Source organism: Salmo trutta, chromosome 37 (genome assembly GCF_901001165.1).
Source record: "Salmo trutta chromosome 37, fSalTru1.1, whole genome shotgun sequence".
NCBI lineage: Eukaryota > Metazoa > Chordata > Actinopteri > Salmoniformes > Salmonidae > Salmo > Salmo trutta.
The window spans coordinates 34,229,307-34,248,219 of record NC_042993.1 but is presented as its reverse complement, the minus strand read 5'-3'; the positions used below and the strand labels follow the sequence as shown (position 1 = coordinate 34,248,219).

The window sequence follows — 18,913 nt, the reverse complement described above, 5'->3', positions numbered from 1 at the left end:
GTGTCACATACAGCTTGTTTGCTAAAGCCCCCCTAAAATAGGCTTAGCAACATCCCTGCTGTACAGACTTCCTTACTTTCACTCTGTCAATTAGGTTAGTATTGTGGAGTGACTACAATGTTGTTGAAACATCCTCAGTTTTCTCCTATCACAGCCATTAAACTCTTATAAAATTCCCATTGGCATCATGGTGAAACCCCTGCGCGGTTTCCTTCCTCTCTGGCAACTGAGTTAGGGAGGACACCTGCATCTTTGTAGTGACTGGATGTATTGATACACCATCCAAAGTGTAATTAATAACTTCACCCATGCGCAAAGGGATATTTAATGTCTGTTTTGTTTATACCCATCTACCAATAGGTGCCTTTCTTTGCGAGGCATTGGAAAACCTCCCTGGTCTTTGCGGAAGAATCTGTGTTTGAAATTCACTGCTCGGCTGAGGGACATTACAGATAGTTGTATGTGTGGGGTACAGAGAAGAGGTAGTCATTCAAAATCATGTTAAATACTATTATTGCACACAGAGTAAATCCATGCAATGTAAACTCAGCAAAAAAAGAAACGTCCCTTTTTCAGGACCCTGTCTTCCAAAGATAATTCGTAAAAATCTAAATAAGTTCACATATCTTCATTGTAAAGGATTTAAACACTGTTTCTCATGCTTGTTCAATGAACCATAAACAATTAATGAACACGCACCTGTGGAACAGTCGTTGAGACACTAACAGCTTACAGACAGACGGTAGGCAATGCCACAGTCATGAAAACATAGGACACTAAAAAGGCCTTTCCACTGACTGTGAAAAACACCAAAAGAAAGATGCCCAGGGTCCCTGCTCATCTGCGTGAACGTGCCTTAGGCATGCTGCAAAGAGGCATGAGGACTGCAGATGTGGCCAGGGCAATAAATTGCAATGTCCGTACTGTGAGACGCCTAAGACAGCGCTACAGGGAGACAGGACGGACAGCTGATCATCCTCACAGTGGCAGACCACGTGTAACAACACCTGCACAGGATCGGTACATCTGAACATCACACCTGCGGGACAGGTACAGGATGGCAACAACAACTGTCTGATTTACACCAGGAACGCACAAACCCTCCATCAGTGCTCAGACTGTCTGCAATAGGCTGAGAGAGGCTGGACTGAGGGCTTGTAGGCCTGTTGTAAGGTGGGTCCTCACCAGACATCAACGGCAACAACGTCGCCTATGGGCACAAACCCACCAAACCCAGACAGGACTGGCAAAAAGTGCTCTTCACTGACAAGTCGCGGTTTTGTCTCACCAGGGGTGATGGTCTAATTCGTGTTTATCATCGAAGGAATGAGCGTTACACCGAGGCCTGTACTCTGGAGCGGGATCGATTTGGAGGGTCCGTCATGGGCGGTGTGTCACAGCATCATCGGACTGAGCCTGTTGTCATTGCAGGCAATCTCAACGCTGTGCGTTACAGGGAAGACATCCTCCTCCCTCATGTGGTACCCATCCTGCAGGCTCATCCTGACATGACAATGCCATCAGCCATACTGCTCGATCGGAGGATGAGGGCTAAGGCCATTCCCCCCAGAAATGCCCGGGATTTTGCAGGTGCCTTGGTGGAAGAGTGGGGTAACATCTCACAGCAAGAACTGGCAAATCTGGTGCAGTCCATGAGGAGGAGATGCACTGCATTATTTAATGCAGCTGGTGGCTACACCAGATACTCACTGTTACTTTTGACCCCCCCCCTTTGTTCAGGGACACATTATTCAATTTCTGTTAATCATATATCTGTGGAACTTGTTCAGTTTATATCTCAGTTGTTGAATCTTGTTATGTTCATACAAATATTTACACATGTTAAGTTTGCTGAAAATAAACGCAGTTGACAGAGAGAGGACTTTTTTTGTTGCTGAGTTTATTATGTGACTTGTTAAAATAAATGTTATATTCTGAACTTATTTAGGCTTGCCATAATAAAGGGGTTGAATACGTATTGACTCAAGACATTTCAGCTTTTCATTTTTTCTAAATGTCTAAATGACAAGATATCCAGCAACAAATTGACACTATTGTTGAGTACACCTACAGTACGGTACAGCTACAGTGAAGCATGGACTACATGGTCCCGTGGGACTGGAATCCCCATGTGTGTTTAACTCTCCACCATGGATGTGACATTAACTCCAGCTGCAATCTGACAGCCAGATCTAGGCTTTACTCTGTGCCTGAGGAAGCTCGTGCTCAATGGGGAACTAGGCGGGAGACGCAATACTGCAATTTCCTCCTCTGAGCCGAGTTGACAAAGTAAAGACAATATTGAGAGAGAGAGGAGAGAGGAGAGAGAGAGAGAGACCCCCAAAAAATTTACTCAGAAGACGAGGCTCATTGAAAACAAACTGTCAACTTCTCCTAAAATCTCTGCTTGATAAGTGGCGTACAGTAGTGCTCCCACGGAGAGTGGCGGCAACAGTGAAACAATAATGCTGTGTTTGTGCCACTGTCACTCCGCAGTGTTGCTCTGAGCCGCTCCATGGAGAGACCCTGGCGTTGATTGACAGGATGGTCCACTGAGAGCAACGAAGACTTCAAGCGCAGGCGCTGTCATTGTAGAAGCAGCAGTGCCTCAGCGGTGTGGGAGAGAGGGGGGGGGGTTTAAGTAGCTTGAGTTATTAAATCCTCTCACTGCAGGCATATTTAATCAGAGGGCCCTCGATGATCATCGTCTCTGAGTCACATCGGTCTGTACATCAGGAGCTGTTGTTTATTCTAATCTCTCTACATCGTATTTATGCATCATCAGGCAGTAAGACACTGTCTACTCAAATCAGTGTATGCCAACTGCTGCTGTCTCTGCAATGTTTATGAGTATTGGGAAGGAGACTGGTACAGGGGCCAACTCAGTAACAAAGGAGAGGAAAGAACCATAGAGCCAGAGTATTATTTCTTACTATCACCTCTCTCTAGTCAGAGACAGGCTGCTATTTGTCAGCCAAGTGCCTTTATCACACAGAGTCAAAAAGGCCTCTGTGGAGCCATGTTCTCTGGGTAGGATGCATTCACAACAGAATCACCTAATTGAGACAGATTGAATGCTGGTTCAGTTCAGTTGGACTGATAAACATCACAGACTCTTTAATAGAAAACTGCCTGGAAACGCTGGCTGAAGAACCAATGCCATCATGGTATGTCTAAGCAGTGAAGCCATAAGAAACCAAAATAAGGAAATAATGAGGGAAAGATGCTTAGTAATAGCTGGGATTTGTCCTGTATAAGTAAAAGCCATGTGATATTGGTCTTAGACGTAGACTGACTCAATGTAAAAAATGTGCAGGTACAGAATGGTTGGACTTACCCTCTCCATGGCAAAAGTACGAACTGTGTACTCTGAAAGTGTTTCCGTCTTCAGCAGTGTAATCTTGATGTCTCCATACATCTCACTGTCATCAGGCCAGTATTTACAGCATTTCACCTGGTCAACAGAGACAAATAACATTTGATCAAACGTGCATACAATGATAGTCACAGAAATGTGTTTGACCAACCAGTGTTGTTATGCTAGCTACTGCTCTGCATTAAATAAATTTAAGGAAAGAAGACAGAACAATTATACTTAAATTCAGCTCCAACAAAATCAACCAATTCTTCCATAGATAGAGGAGGTAACTATAATAGCCTTTAATGATGGGGAATATAATATCTAGAACTGGGCCACCACTAATGTTTTCCATTAAGGCACAAAGGATTTAGTAATTTTTTTATTTAGGTTAGATGTTATTTTGATTCAGCTGACAAACAATCCAGCGCTAGGAGGGAACAGCAAAGTTCATGTACTGATATTGATAGAAACATTTTGTCATCCTAACCACTATGTCTATGTTTATGACTTCAGAAGAAAATAATGGGACTCTTACTATAGCATTTACATTCTGCTGGTGTTTCAATTACTCTAACAATGATGTCTGTCTGAGCAAATAGCAAGGGACCTGAATACAGTAGAGAAAATTGAATTGTGTCCCCTTTTGTGCTTATATATATATATATATAGAGAGAGAAGAGGTCTATGACTGGATGGATGGATGGCCGGATAGATGGAAGCAATGGTGCTGGGGATAGGTGTGTAAGATGAGAGAGGTGTGAGTGTGAGACTCACCCTGCCTACCTCTACCAGTTTAGTGATCATGACGATGCTGAAGCAGTTCTCCTGCCACACCATCCTCCAGAAGTCATACACTGTCTCCTGCTTGGGCCCTATGGGGCAGAAAGGTAAAACCATCACATCAACCATCTCAGTCAAAAACAGTTTGCTATAAATACAGATTATCAATATGACTAGGGCCAGGATTGTTTCCTGACCACGTGAACCGATACTACTGTACTAAGTCACTTTTCTTGGACACAGGTTCAAGGTACATGCAGCTATGTTATAAGTAGGGCCAAAGAGTTTTTCCTGGTCAGGTCACATGCCCTACTGTAATTAAAGTTGTGCTGTACAGTGCTTCATAGCAGTGTTCATTGGTCTGTGGCAGCGAACAGTGGCTCAGTATGAGAAGTGACAGGTGAAACAGAGTCTCTCTCTCTCTCTCTCTCTCTCTCTCTCTCTCTCTCTCTCTACTAGGAGAGGGTCTAACTGATGCTAGGGTATCTACACATCCAAATATGCACGCACCCAAAAAGGAAACTGATGTATACATGAGCATGACGTGTCACTGTTGCTAGATCCTACGTGGAAGTTCATTGGGTAGGTTGGTCAACCTCAATTTATCACACAAAAACACACAATCCCACACACAAGCACCCAACTCCAGACATGGCGGAATACTCACCCTGAGTGGCTATGAAGTGGTTGGATCGATGGTAGCCCTGAAAAACAGAACAGGGATGACATGCTGAGTATGCCATCTGTGCCTCAGACAGCGCTTTCTCTCCTTCTCCTCCCTCCTTCTCCTCTCTCCCTCCCTCTCTTCTAGGATCACCCTTCTTTCTCACTACTGTCCAATTCCCTCAAGTAACAAGTTTCCTGTCATTCCAACACCCCTCACACAAATTCCAGAGAAAATATGGTGTGCCATCAGACACCCAGTATGCCTACAGTTTGGTGTGCATGCTAAATAGACCCCTCCCAAAAGCACAGCTAATTATGACACCTGAGAAAAAGAGTTCCATTGCATGTCAGGCTTTAGCTAAAAGCTGTCATCAACTTCTAAAAGCATGTGCAAATCCCCCCACACAGACGTCACAACAAACATGGTTACGATATAACAGAATGAGACAACACAAAACTTTGTTAGGCATTGAGAGAGATGAGAGAGAGACTGTAGTCCCAGCAGTTGTTTGAGTGATTCAGAACATCCACTTTACCCATCAAAATGATGCTTTTCAGAATACTACGCTACGTTTAAGTCCCATAGAAATAGCAATCGGATTTCATTATTCAACACAATGCACAAAATAATAAGTTCTCCTTGTATTATCACAGTTGGTTTACTGCTCCAATATACTGAATATTTTTCATGTTTTCATGTTTTTTTTCCAACATTTTTGCAATGGGATGTAGAGGAAATTTGACAGTTTTAAAGCAAATTTACTGTAATTCGACACATTTAGCTATTGGGAGGAGAGAAAAAAAATGAACTGTTCAACAGATAATTTCCTGCAATTCTACACATTTTGCAATAGGATGGTGAGAAACGTTAGCAGTTTTTAATATGATATCTGAGTGAGACTGACTAACAAAATCAATGGAGGCTGGTAATTCGACCACGATAACAAGTTTAGATAGCTGGCTGCTAAACTAACTTAGCGATCTACAACATTTTAGCTGACATGGGCTAATTGACTTACTATCAGTGACTGAGATAATGAGAAAAACTGCTGATGCACAGCCAAATTTTGAAATTGCACTTTGTGTATTCTACTTTTCTAACTTGCAACAGTAAGTTGAGACTTTTTTTGTTGTTGTTGTTGTTGTTGGTGTTGGTGTTGGTGTGTGTGTGTGTGTGTGTGTGTGTGTGTGTGTGTGTGGGGGGGGGGGGGGGGGGGGGGGGTTGTATCTAGATACAGTGGAGATACGGTGCTCAACCAAAAGAGGAAAAAGCAACCTTGAAAAAAAGGGATTCACAAAATATATGTGACTCGTTTCAAGGAAACTACTTCACAGGATAATTTATTTTATTTTTTTCCCAAATGTGTTTTTTGGCAGAAATCCCTTCTGGAACTTTCATGTGCCTTAATAACAAACTTGTATGTCATCTGTAAATATGAATACAATTGTTAAATTACGAGCCTAGTTGGTTTAGCCATGGAAAAAGTCAGGAACCTTCCCGCTAGCCCTGATTGGCTGAGATAATGGATGGGTTGGACATGCCGAGATATGAGTTCGGATTGTTCTGCCATGTAGCACGCTTCTCTGTCTATAACATGAGCTGGTCAGTATTTGTAGGTAACCCTTTCTAACACTGCTTTTTTGAACGATATCAAAGTGTTGCTCTCCACTTTCTGGAGGACCGAGTTTTGAAATCAGTGGAATGCCCGGGGGAATTACAGTATGATAGCTAAGGAGATGGAGAAAATTCTGGCCTTTGACTGCAAATAAGCAAAGGGAGTCGAAAAGAGAACACACAGAAGGCTGTATAAAACACATGTCTCTGGATTGCATCTTCAAACTAAGGGCAACCATGGCTTCCGTGACAGAGGAAGAAGCGTCCATCCATGTATATGGGTAAGATAGTCTAGCTAGCTACATTTTCAGATATTACACGTCTCTAATTTTGTTAGAAAGTCATTTTCATTTCAAGTTAAAGCGTACTGTTAGCTAGCTAGCTAACATAAGCTGGCTGGCTTGCTAGCAAACGTTATGTTTATGATCTGTGTAGTAATGTTATTCGTATCTAAGAGCCATTTAATTTGATCGTTACAGCCTGATGTTAGCAAGCTAACATTGAACTTGGTTGGTTAGCTACCTGCAGATTCATACAGGGTAATGTTATGAGTTGGGATTATGGTTCATTGTTTAGCTAGCTAGCTACATGTCTAAACAAAATACTCTACTATGCAAGTAACCATTTCAATAGAACATTCATAATGTCACTGCGACAACTGTCGATACACATAGCTGGTAAATTCGCTCCGGCTATCTACTCCGATTTCAGAGCACTCTCATCGGAGTGTGCCAGAGTGCAGAATAACTGACAAATTTATGAACGCTCAACACCCGTTGAATATGACCGTTGTAGGCAAAAAAAAACGTCATTAAATTGTTGCCAGCAGCACAGTTAAAGTCACCAACGCTCTGGATAACATAAAAACAGCCTAACCAGCTCTGCTAGGGCGAGTACAATGGTCTGAGTGAGCTGTTGTCTGTGTCTGGAAGTAGCTAGCAAGCTAGCCAATGTTAGCCAGTTAGCTTGTGAGCTTGACTGCTGTTAGATCCGAACACTCGGATCAACCTTACTCCTCGGCCAGAGCGTCCAGTGAGCTCTCTGAAAGCTCAGAGATCGAAACGCTCTGAATTTACGAACGGACAATCTGACAATGCTCTGAGTTTACGAACGCCCAGGGTGCACTCTGGCACACCAGATTGAATTTACGAATACACCCGTAGTATAAACCAGCCTTTAGTCTTGAAAACTTTGGATGTTTAGTACATGGCCTCACATGTGAATCCTTAAAGAGAAGGTGGTGCTAAGTTTTAAGAGGGTGAGAACGATGTTGAATGGGTGTAGACAAAGAAGAGCTCTCCAGTAGGTTTACCAAAATATTCAAGTGCCATATTCTCAAAAGTGAGGTTACAAGTTTATCAACTTTCAAAGCAGAATTACTTTCCCATTGTTCCTCAACTGTACTGTATGATATACCATTTTCTAGCTCTGAGTCTCTACTTTTATCCAATGTAAAAAAAACACAATTTCAAATTTTGCTACATAACCCCGAATCGAGACGGTCGGTCACATAGATATTCATAGCCACAATGATTGCAGAGTGAGTCAACAGGAGACCATTTATATCAAAGAATGTTTGACAATCTGCCAAAATATCTCCTTATGGTGGAAGTGTTTATGGGTGACGATGCCGTGAAGAGGCGGGGACCACATCACTGTACAGTAGGCTATAAGAAGTAGTTTGTCGACAGATCATAACTCATTATTACTTCCCCCTAGAAAGAGAACCTGGCATCTGTTCTGTGTCACCCTCAAAAAAAGTGCAGAAATGCAGGTATACGCAGTGAAACGCAAAAGGGACAAGTGTGTAATGGAGATGAATGACTGTCACAGTGAATGGGTGCAGTGAGCCCAACTACCCACGATTCGCTGGGACCCTGGGCAGCACAATCAGCATGTCCATGGTATTCACACACCTCCACCTCAACCAGTCATAGTGGCAACCGTAACCTCCTGAGTTTTGACCTCATGTAAGCACAAGTAATATAACGACACAGGGACACATGCTGGAGATGACATGGCATGCCAGTGGGTATGGTGATGATGACACAGCTCTATATGCTTACAGGTCACACATACAATGGGCCACAAGGCAGTCTCGTCTTCAGCAGATACGGGAGCTCCTTCAAACGTGCATTCCTCTTTACTTAGTGGTTATCTTTGATTCAGGTATGGTCGAGAAAAGGGTACCTATTCACATTACCTCTTTCAACGCTTCCAATTTGTTCAATGTTGAACATGGTATTGCCAGGGTGCAATGGTGCTCTGGTTATTCTACTGCATGATGAGCTACTGGCTTGAAGTTTGAACATGGCTCAGGTAGAAAGAGACAAACATCTAAGATTTAATGGCAGATAAAAGGAAAAGAGATGGCAACCCTCAGAGTACACAGGGATGTACTGATTGGGAAAGAGGGAAAAGAAAGGGATGGCAGACAGAAGAAAGAGCAGTGAAGTACTTACTTCCCTGTTAATCCGAATCTACAGGGTCCAAAGTCGAGTAGGTGGGGAAGGTAGTAGAAAAAGAAGAGAGAAGAGATAGAAGCTAGTTAATGAAATAAGATTGAGAAATCTAAGGAGTTAAAGGTTGCAGTCAGGAGGATAACCTGTATAGAGAATGGTGCTTGTTTACATACAGTATGTGTGTGTGAGACTGAGTGTGTGTTTTGTGTGTGTGAGCATGCGTACGTGCATTTGTTCATGCTGCCATGTGTGTGTATCGCTTTGGACGGTCTCCCTATTTAACAAATTAGAGGCTGTCATCTACTGTAGCATTCAGCCGGCTTCACTTGCTGAGTGTGGTGATGGAAAATACTGCACTGTATGTACCACAACACATGACAAACACAGGCAGCTGCCAAGCATGCTTATACATACAGCACAATACTGTACCCCCCCCCCCCCACACACACACACACACACACAGCCAGGCGATGAGTGACAAAGAGATCAAATCAAATGCTAAAGAGAAAAACAATCTGAGAGCTCGCACTTCTTCAACCTCTGCTTTAACAAACAGAAAACAGATTTCAGAGAGAGGCTAAACTTTTCCATGTAACCTCTGGTGAAATAGTAATAGGCTCTCCACAAGTACTCCCCTGTGGCAACCTATTCATCATTCAGGGCCAGGGCTAGCCTTGTCAGGGGCCAACTTGGCACTACAGCAGGCAGCACCCAAGCATTGAGTTGCATGTCTCTAATGATGCTTGGTCTCCCTGTGCCCTGACACTAATTGGCACCCTCACAAAGGCAGGAGTCAAAATAGGACGGCCTTCTCAAGTGCCCACTCTATGCTAATGAAGTCCCCTAAAAGCATTTCTCCTGCACAAGTCCACTCTCTCTCTCCTGGCTAAATGATGTAAAAGGAGTGCTTTCACCTTTCCGACGAGGCGTTTTAGACAAGTTTGTCTCTTATGATGGAATAATGTACATTCATGAGTGTACAGTCCAACAAATGGATGATGCATGTTGCTCTACGGGTGACACATTCTAGTTGATGCAGATGGAAACAAGAAGTACAGTGAAGTGAAGGTGAGCAGCCAAAGAGATCATGTCACAGAGCTGCTCCCCATCCATCCTGGGATTGAACAACATCAACCCAGTCTATTCAATTCAGAGGGATTGGGGGATTTTACAAAAGGCTTTACCTCCAGGACTTGGTATTATAAAATTAATTTATTGTCTATTAATAGCGTTGGATAAGGGGCTGTAGAGGTAGTCACCAAACAGATATGGCATCTGGCTAGAATGCCAAGAGGAAGGTTTGTGGTTGGATGGGGGTTGGGTGGAACCTGGTGTTTCCAGGAACAGGAATATCCTCTCACAGGTAAATCTGGGGCACCGGATTGCTTAGGGCGACACAAAATACTGTGAAATGGACGGTGGTTTTTCAGAAAGGGATTAGTAATGACTTGATGAGTTTCCCAGTATAACACTGATTGGAAAGGATTCTGAGCAGAAAAGAAGGTGAGGTGAGACTTACGTCTATGTAGTTGGCGTTGATGTAGTCAGAGTTGGGGTCTCCCAGGAGTGGGTGGAGCTTGACTCTGTGGCGGTCGTCTGGAACGGACACAATGGGAGAATCACATCTCTGCCATGATTCCAATTACATTACAGTACATCCACACCATATACAACTAAATTAAATAAGACATCCATATATTTTTTTTTACATTTTATAAAAAGACCTATTCATAATATAACACATTTATTGTAGTAACTTGACAAGGAATGCCTACACGCATTTCAATATTACTTTCAACCTAAGAAATAAAAAGGAGTACAGCCATGTACACCCAGCTCCCGAGTGGCGCAGTGGTCTAACGCACTGCATCTTAGTTGCAAGAGGCGTCATTACAGTCCCTGAATCGAATCCAGGCTGTTTCACATCCGGCCGTGAATGGGATTCCCATAGGGCGGCGCACAATTGGCCCAGTGTCATCCGGGTTTGGCCAGGGTAGGCCGTCATTGTAAAAAATACAGCCCATTCAACATGTGGTAGAGTCGCATTGTACAGATCCGACTCGGGGTGATGACATCATCCAAGGGGAAAGGTCACGGTCAATGTCAATAATAACCATGCACACATGAATAGCAATCATATTGTACTGCAGGTAAGTACAATTCATATTCAATGTAATTATTTATATAGTTGTCACAGGCCGGCTCATAGCCTGTGGCAAAAATGAGAGGACATCAACAACCAGTATAGGCCAATTCAAAAAGTTCTTTATTATAAACAAAACTATTAATTCTAAACAAAGAAAAAGGAATGAGGTGTGGAAATGTCATAATGTAGGGTGTATGTAGGGTGCATGGAGGCGTGAATATGTGTGTGTAAACATGACTGAGTGGAAACTAAATAAACCAACTAAATAAACCCCCCCCCCCAAAAAAAAAACTGATACCAGTCCCGGCTCCTAGTAGTAGCCCCCTCTGTACATCTCCCTCTGCTGGAACCACTGAATGACCCTGTTCCTCAGACACAGTTTCCTGTGGGGTTTTAACTTGTATACTACCACCCGCAGCTGTTCCGTCGGAATTGATTTTATTTTCTTTGTCATAGCGCAGGCGGATGTGGTCCTGGTGTCTGCGCATGACTCGACCATCAGTCAATTTGACTACAAAGGTGACTGGACCACTCTGAATGATACCTGGCAACCAGTGCTTGCTGCTTGTGAAGTTGCAGCTGTAGACCCTGTCATTGGGTTTTAACGGTATTCCCTCGCGTTGTCGTCATGTCTCTCTTTTTGTTTCTCCTGCTTCCGTTCCACTCGTGCTTTGATGTCCGGACGCAGTAGATCCAGGTGAGCTATAGGCTTTCTGCCTATCAACATCTCAGCTGGAGCATGTCCTGTTGTTGTTTGTGGCGTGATGCAGTACTGGAACAAGAACCGAGAGAGCTTAGTTGTGATGGTTCCCCCAGTCATCCTTTTGAGCCCCTCTTTCAGTGTCAGCACAGCACGTTCCGCTAAGCCGTTTCAGGCTGGTTGAAACGGAGCGCTGCGGACATGGCGAATCCCGTTTCTCTGCATGAATTCTTGGAACAAGTCACAGGTAAAGGTTGTTGTGTCTGACTCATCAGACATAAGAGAGTGAGGCATGAGTTGCAAACACCTGCCGAAGCTTTTCGATGGTTGTGGTCGCTGTGACGTTGCTCATGAAGTGAGCCTCCAGCCACTTGGAGTGCACGTCCACCATGACAAGAAACATGTGGCCCATGAAAGGGCCTGCAAAGTCTATGTGCAGCCTGGACCATGGGTGGTCAGGCCACTCACACAAATGTACTGGCGCGGGTGGCACCATCTTCTGGTTGATCTGGCACTCAGAACAGGATTTCACTTTGTTTTCTACGTCCTGATCCATGTTAGGCCACCAGATGTAAGATCTGGCTAAACTGGGGTGGTGTCACTGGAATCTGGTCAGCGCGGTGGTGTCACTGGAATCCTCATCTCTCCCAAGTGGACATTTTCTCTTTCTCCCCTGACCCATCTGTCTATCTCCTCCTTTGAATTCCATGCTGTCACAGTCACTAGCCCATTCAAGCTTAACATCCTTATCATTTATCGCCCTCCAGGTTCCCTTGGAGAGTTCATCAATGAGCTTGACGCCTTGATAAGTTCCTTTCCTGAGGATGGCTCACCCCTCACAATTCTGGGTGACTTTAACCTCCCTACGTCTACCTTTGACTCATTTCTCTCTGCCTCCTTCTTTCCACCCCTGTCCTCTTTTGACCTCACCCTCTCACCATCCCCCCTACTCACAAGACAGGCAATACGCTTGACCTCATATTTACTAGATGCTGTTCTTCTACTAATCTCACTGAAACTCCCCTCACAGTCTCCGACCACTACCTTGTATCCTTTTCCCTCTCGCTCTCCTCCAACACTACTCACTCTGCCCCTACTCAGATGGTATTGCGCCAGCGCAACCTTCGCTCTCTCTCTCCTGCTACTCTCTCCTCTTCCATCCTATCATCTCTTCCCTCTGCTCAATCCTTCTCCAACCAATCTCCTGATTCTGCCTCCTCAACCCTCCTCTCCTCCCTTTCTGCATCCTTTGACTCTCTATGTCCCCTACCCTCCCTGCCGGCTCGGTCCTCCCCTCCTGCTCCGTGGCTTGACGACTCATTGCGAGCTCACAGAACAGGGCTCCGGGCAGCCGAGCGGAAATGGAGGAAAACTAGCCTCCCTGCGGAACTGGCATCTTTTCACTCCCTCCTCTCCACATTTTCTTCCTCTGTTTCTGCTGCTAAAGCCACTTTCTACCACTCTAAATTCCAAGCATCTGCCTCTAACCCTAGGAAGCTCTTTGCCACCTTCTCCTCCCTCTTGAATCCTCCTCCCCCCGCCCCCTCCTCCCTCTCTGCGGATGACTTTGTCAACCATTTTGAAAAAAAGGTTGACGACATCCGATCCTCGTATGTTAAGTGAAACGACACCGCTGGTCCTGCTCACATTGCCCTACCCTATGCTTTGACCTCTTTCTCCCCTCTCTCTCCAGATGAAATCTTGCGACTTGTGACGGCCGGCCGCTCAACAACCTGCCCGCTTGATCCGGTGCGGCTCACTCTTGGATTGCGTCCTACCTGAGAGGTCGCTCCTACTAGGTGGCATGGCGAGAATCTGTCTCCGCACCACGTGCTCTCACCACTGGTGTCCCCCAGGGCTCAGTTCTAGGCCCTCTCCTATTCTCGCTATACACCAAGTCACTTGGCGCTGTCATATCCTCACATGGTCTCTCCTATCATTGCTACGCGGACGACACACAATTAACCTGTTATGGATAGGGGGCAGTATTTTCACGGCCGGATAAAAAACGTACCCGATTTAATCTGATTATTACTCCTGCCCAGAAACTAGAATATGCATATAATTATTAGCTTTGGATAGAAAACACTCCAAAGTTTCTAAAACTGTTTGAATGGTGTCTGTGAGTATAAAAGAACTCATTTGGCAGGCCAAAACCTGAGAAGATTCCAAACAGGAAGCGCCATCTCTGACCAATTTTTGCCCTCCTTGATCATCTCTATCCAATACAGGGGATCTCTGCTGTTACGTGACACTTCCTACGGCTCCCATGGTCTCTCAGAAGGCGGCAAAAAGCTGAATGACGTAATTCCAAGCCCTGGCTGAAAAGCTTTAGCGCATTTGCTAAGTGGTCTATCAGCGGACAATGGGACTCATGCTCGTGTACGAGACGACCCCATGTTTTTATTCTATCGTCTTTGAACGGATACAACGACTCCCGGTCGGAATATTATCGCTTTTTTACGAGAAAATTCGCATAAACATTTATTTTAAACAGCGGTTGACATGCTTCGAAGTACGGTAATGGAATATTTAGAATTTTTTTGTCACGAAATGCGTCGTGCTCGTAACCCTTCTTTACCATTCGGATAGTATCTTGAACGCACGAACAAAACGCCGCTGTTTGGAACATAACTATGGATTATTTGGGACCAAACCAACATTTGTTATTGAAGTAGAAGTCCTGGGAGTGCATTCTGACGAAGAACACCAAAGGTAATCAAACTTTTCTAATAGTAAATCGGAGTTTGGTGAAGGCTAAACTTGCTGGGTGTCTAAATAGCTAGCCCTGTGATGCCGGGCTATCTACTGAGATTATTGCAAAATGTGCTTTCACCGAAAAGCTATTTTAAAATCGGACATATCGAGTGCATAGAGGAGTTCTGTATCTATAATTCTTAAAATAATTGTTATGTTTTTTGTGAACGTTTATCGTGAGTAATTTAGTAAATTCACCGGAAGTTTGCGGGGGGTATGCTAGTTCTGAACGTCACATGCTAATGTAAAAAGCTGTTTTTTTATATAAATATGAACTTGATTGAACAAAACATGCATGCATTGTATAACATAATGTCCTAGGTGTGTCATCTGATGAAGATCATCAAAGGTTAGTGCTGCATTTAGCTGTGGTTTTGTTTTTTTGTGACATTATATGCTAGCTTGAAAAATGGGTGTCTGATTATTTCTGGCTGGGTACTCTGCTGACATAATCTAATGTTTTGCTTTCGCTGTAAAGCCTTTTTGAAATCGGACAGTGTGGTTAGATAAAGGAGTCTTGTCTTTAAAATGGTGTAAAATAGTCATATTGTTGAAGTTTTCGGATTTTAGAGGAGTTTGTATTTCGCGCCACGCCCATCATTGGATATTGGAGCAGGTGTTCCGCTAGCGGAACGTCTAGAGAGGTTAAACTTCTCCTTTCCCCCTTCTGATAACCAGGTGGCGAATCGCATCTCTGCATGTCTGGCAGACATATCAGTGTGGATGACGGATCACCACCTCAAGCTGAACCTTGGCAAGACGGAGCTGCTCTTCCTCCCGGGGAGGAACTGCGCGTTCCATGATCTCGCCATCACGGTTGACAACCCCATTGTGTCCTCCTCCCAGAGTGCTAAGAGCCTTGGCGTGACCCTGGACAACACCCTGTCGTTCTCCGCTAACATCAAGGCGGTGACCCGATCCTGTAGGTTCATGCTCTACAACATTCGCAGAGTACGACCCTGCCTCACACAGGAAGCGGCGCAGGTCCTAATCCAGGCACTTGTCATCTCCCGTCTGGATTACTGCAACTCACTGTTGGCGGGGCTCCCTGCCTGTGCCATTAAACCCCTACAACTCATCCAGAACGCCGCAGCCCGTCAAGTGTTCAACCTTCCCAAGTTCTCTCACGTCACCCCGCTCCTCCGCGCACACTCCACTGGCTTCCAGTTGAAGCTTGCATCTGCTACAAGACCATGGTGCTTGCCTACGGAGCTGTGAGGGGAACGGCACCTCCATACCTTCAGGCTCTGATCAGTCCCTACACCCAAAGAAGGGCACTGCGTTCATCCACCTCTGGCCTGCTCGCCTCCCTACCTCTGCGGAAGCACAGTTCCCGCTCAGCCCAGTCAAAACTGTTAACTGTTCTGGCACCCTCAATGGTGGAACAAGCTCCCTCACGACGCCAGGACAGCGGAGTCAATCACCACCTTCCGGAGACACCTGAAACCCCACCTCTTTAAGGAATACCTGGGATAGGATTAAGTAATCCTTCTAACCCCCCCAAAAAGATATAGATGTACTATTTTAAAGTGGTTGTTCCACTGGATATCATAAGGTGAATGCACCAATTTGTAAGTCGCTCTGGATAAGAGCGTCTGCTAAATGAAGTAAATGTAAATGTCTCAGTCCATCATCCTCTATGACAGGAGGCCAACTCTGCATAAGGCATCTTTTTACTTGGGCCCGGATAGGATCCCGGTCTGCCCACTGTCTGATCTGTTTGTCATTCACAGGTCAGTTTGACAATCTCTACATTAGGAAAATTGTCTCGGGAGGCACTACAGTTGTGGCGGGCATCTCTGATAGCGGGAGACAACTGAGCACGTCTGCGTTTCAATTGTTCTTCCCCGCTCTGTACACTATAGTGTACTCGTAAGCTGACAGTGTTAGGGCCCAGCGCTGTGTCCTTGCTGAAGCCATGGGAGGAATGCATCTTGATTCACTAAAAAGGCTCATCAGTGGTTTGTAGTGAGTGCATATGGTGAAATGATGACCATAGAGGTACTGATGAAAGCGTTTCACAGCAAAGACTATGGCCAGACCTTCCCTGTCTAACTGTGATTAACCCTTCTCAGCACTCGTCAGCGTGCTTGATGCAAATCCAATGGGTTTCTCTGACCTGTCCTCTATCTAAATGAGAGATTACTGCCCCAACGCTATAGGGCGAGGAGTCACATGACAGGATGATCACTTTGTCTTGGTCAAAATGAACCAGCAGTTGTGCTGGATTGTAGTAGCGCTTTCACTTCCTTGAAAGCTTTCTCTTGTGCTGGCCCCCACTTCCATTTCATCTTTGTAGAGCAGCTGATAAAGTGGAGCCAACACTGTTGACAGCTTAGGGAGGAACTTACCATAGTAGTTCACAATGCCCAGGAACGACCTGAGCTCAGACACCTTCTTGGGGTTTGGAGCATCTTTGATTGCCCTGACTTTGTCCTCCATAGGACACAGACCCTCTGTGCTCTCTCTTGTGACCTAGGTATGTCACACTCTGTGCTTGGAATGTGCACTTGCTACGCTTTAGGCACAGCCCTGCCTCGGAGAATCTCTTTAACACCTGGCCCAGATGGTGGAGGTGCCACTGTAACCAGGATGTTGTCCAGGTACACAGCTACATGAGGGATCCCCTGCAGCAGACTGTCCATTGTCCTCTGGAAAATGGCTGGAATGGCCGCCACTCCGAAAACCAAGTGGTTGTACCTGAACAAGCCTTTGTGCGTGTTGACTGTGACATACTCTTTTGAGACCTCGTCCAGGAGGAGCTGTTGGTAGGCGTGACTCATGTCAAGCTTTGAGAACGTCTTGCCTTATGCAAGCGTCGCGAACAGGTCCTCCACCCGCAGCAGCGGGTAAGCATCCAGCCTAGAGGCCCAGTTGATGGTGAGTTTGTAGTCCCCACATATACGCACCATTCCGTCACTTTTCAGAACGGGGACGATTGGAGCTGCCCAACGGGAGAACTGAATGAGAGTAATGATGTCTGTTTCCTGCAGCCGCTCCAACTCATCCTCAACTTTCTTTTTCATGGCGTAAGGCATTGTCCTGGGCTTGAAAAAGTGAGGCTTGGCCTGAGGATCCACAAACAGCTTAACTGCAATGTTCCCAGTTCATCTTCGAAAATCTCAGGGTACTTATGAATGTCATCCTCAGTCCATCGTGTGTTTTCTCTCACCCCAGTTCAGTTGTATTTTGGTGAGCCAGTCATGCCCTAGTAAACTAGGCCCATTCCCTTTCACCACCAGGAGCCGTGCTCTCGCTTCCTGATTGTTGTATGCAATGTCCACCTCTAGAGTGCCCAGCATGGTCTCCCCGGTGTACGTACGCAGTCTGATCCCTGCCAGTGTGAGGGCTGAAGCCGGTGTGAGGGCTGAAGCCTGTTTTGAGCCCCACATTTCTTTATACGTCTCCTCACTGATAACAGATGAAGAGGCCCCTGTGTCAACCTCCTCATCTGCTTTCCATCTACCTCCACTATAGCATAGATAGCTCTGCGCACAGCTCACTCACATTAAACATGTTGTAAGACCAACGCTCGTCCTCCTCCTCTGTGCTCTCTAAGTGGTGCGCTGCTGACTGCAGCTTCTTAGCTGTGAACTTGCCCTGCCCAGTCTGCCCACCCTCTGGCTTGCTTCTAGGACCCCTGCATTTTTTGTTGTTGCTAAATGTCCCTTTTTGTTGCAATTGTGACAAAGTATCCTTGAACTTGCAGATGGTTTGCATAATGTGTTCCCCCATATCTGAAACATTCCACTGCTTTTCCCGTTTTTCCTGCCACCTCTTTTGTCACCTGATGCACTGCACAACTCCCACTTTCGGCCTTTTGAATATTTTTAGCATTACTAGCGGCCATCTCCATCCCTTGAGATAGTTCCAGTAATCTCTTGGAAGTCAGTGTGGCTTCCCCCAGCAAACGGTACTGTATGCTGTCCTCATTAATGCCACAGACTAATCTGTCACAGAGCACGTCCTCTAACATAGCCCCAAACTCACAATGTTCAGAGAGTTAACATAATTCAGTTAACAAACTGACCTGTTTTCTGAAAATGTCAGTTAAACTTGAACCTATGGACAATCACTGAAGGCTTTGGATTGGGTTGAGTTTGAACGAAAGCCACAAAATGAATTTCTCCCGGTCTCCGTGGTGTATCCAAATTCCTCACTAGCTTGTAGGTTTTAGCCCCACACACACACTCAAGAGAATAAAGCGCTGTTTAGCCTCATCTGTAATTCCATTTACCAAGAAAAAATGTCTCAACCTTTCCACATATTTTGCACAGTCCTCGTTCTCTTCCACAAACTCAGTGAGAGTCCCAAACATTGCCATTATAACGCCAACTTGTCCTTGATCGTCACCATCGGCGTTTCCCTCCAGCGGTGGCTGCTCTCCGTCGCTCATTAAGCTAGCTAGATAGCTAGCTAACTGACT

General features: G+C 45.2%; 1 protein-coding gene across 8 annotated transcripts in view; it reads right to left on the bottom strand.

The window, feature by feature from the left end:
* ptprub (protein tyrosine phosphatase receptor type Ub) overlaps positions 1–18,913 on the bottom strand; it is a 358,144-nt gene that overhangs the window by 31,715 nt on the left and 307,516 nt on the right. For 3 of the 8 annotated variants that reach the window (XM_029738216.1, XM_029738222.1, XM_029738217.1), the window contains 5 exons: positions 10,404–10,480; positions 8,885–8,902; positions 4,809–4,845; positions 4,136–4,233; positions 3,338–3,454 (listed from right to left, as the gene is read on the bottom strand). In XM_029738216.1, the coding sequence (XP_029594076.1) occupies positions 3,338–3,454; positions 4,136–4,233; positions 4,809–4,845; positions 8,885–8,902; positions 10,404–10,480 (347 nt within the window). The remainder of the gene's footprint in view (positions 1–3,337; positions 3,455–4,135; positions 4,234–4,808; positions 4,846–8,884; positions 8,903–10,403; positions 10,481–18,913) is intronic. The other 5 variants (XM_029738220.1, XM_029738223.1, XM_029738221.1 and 2 more) reach the window with 3 other exon arrangements.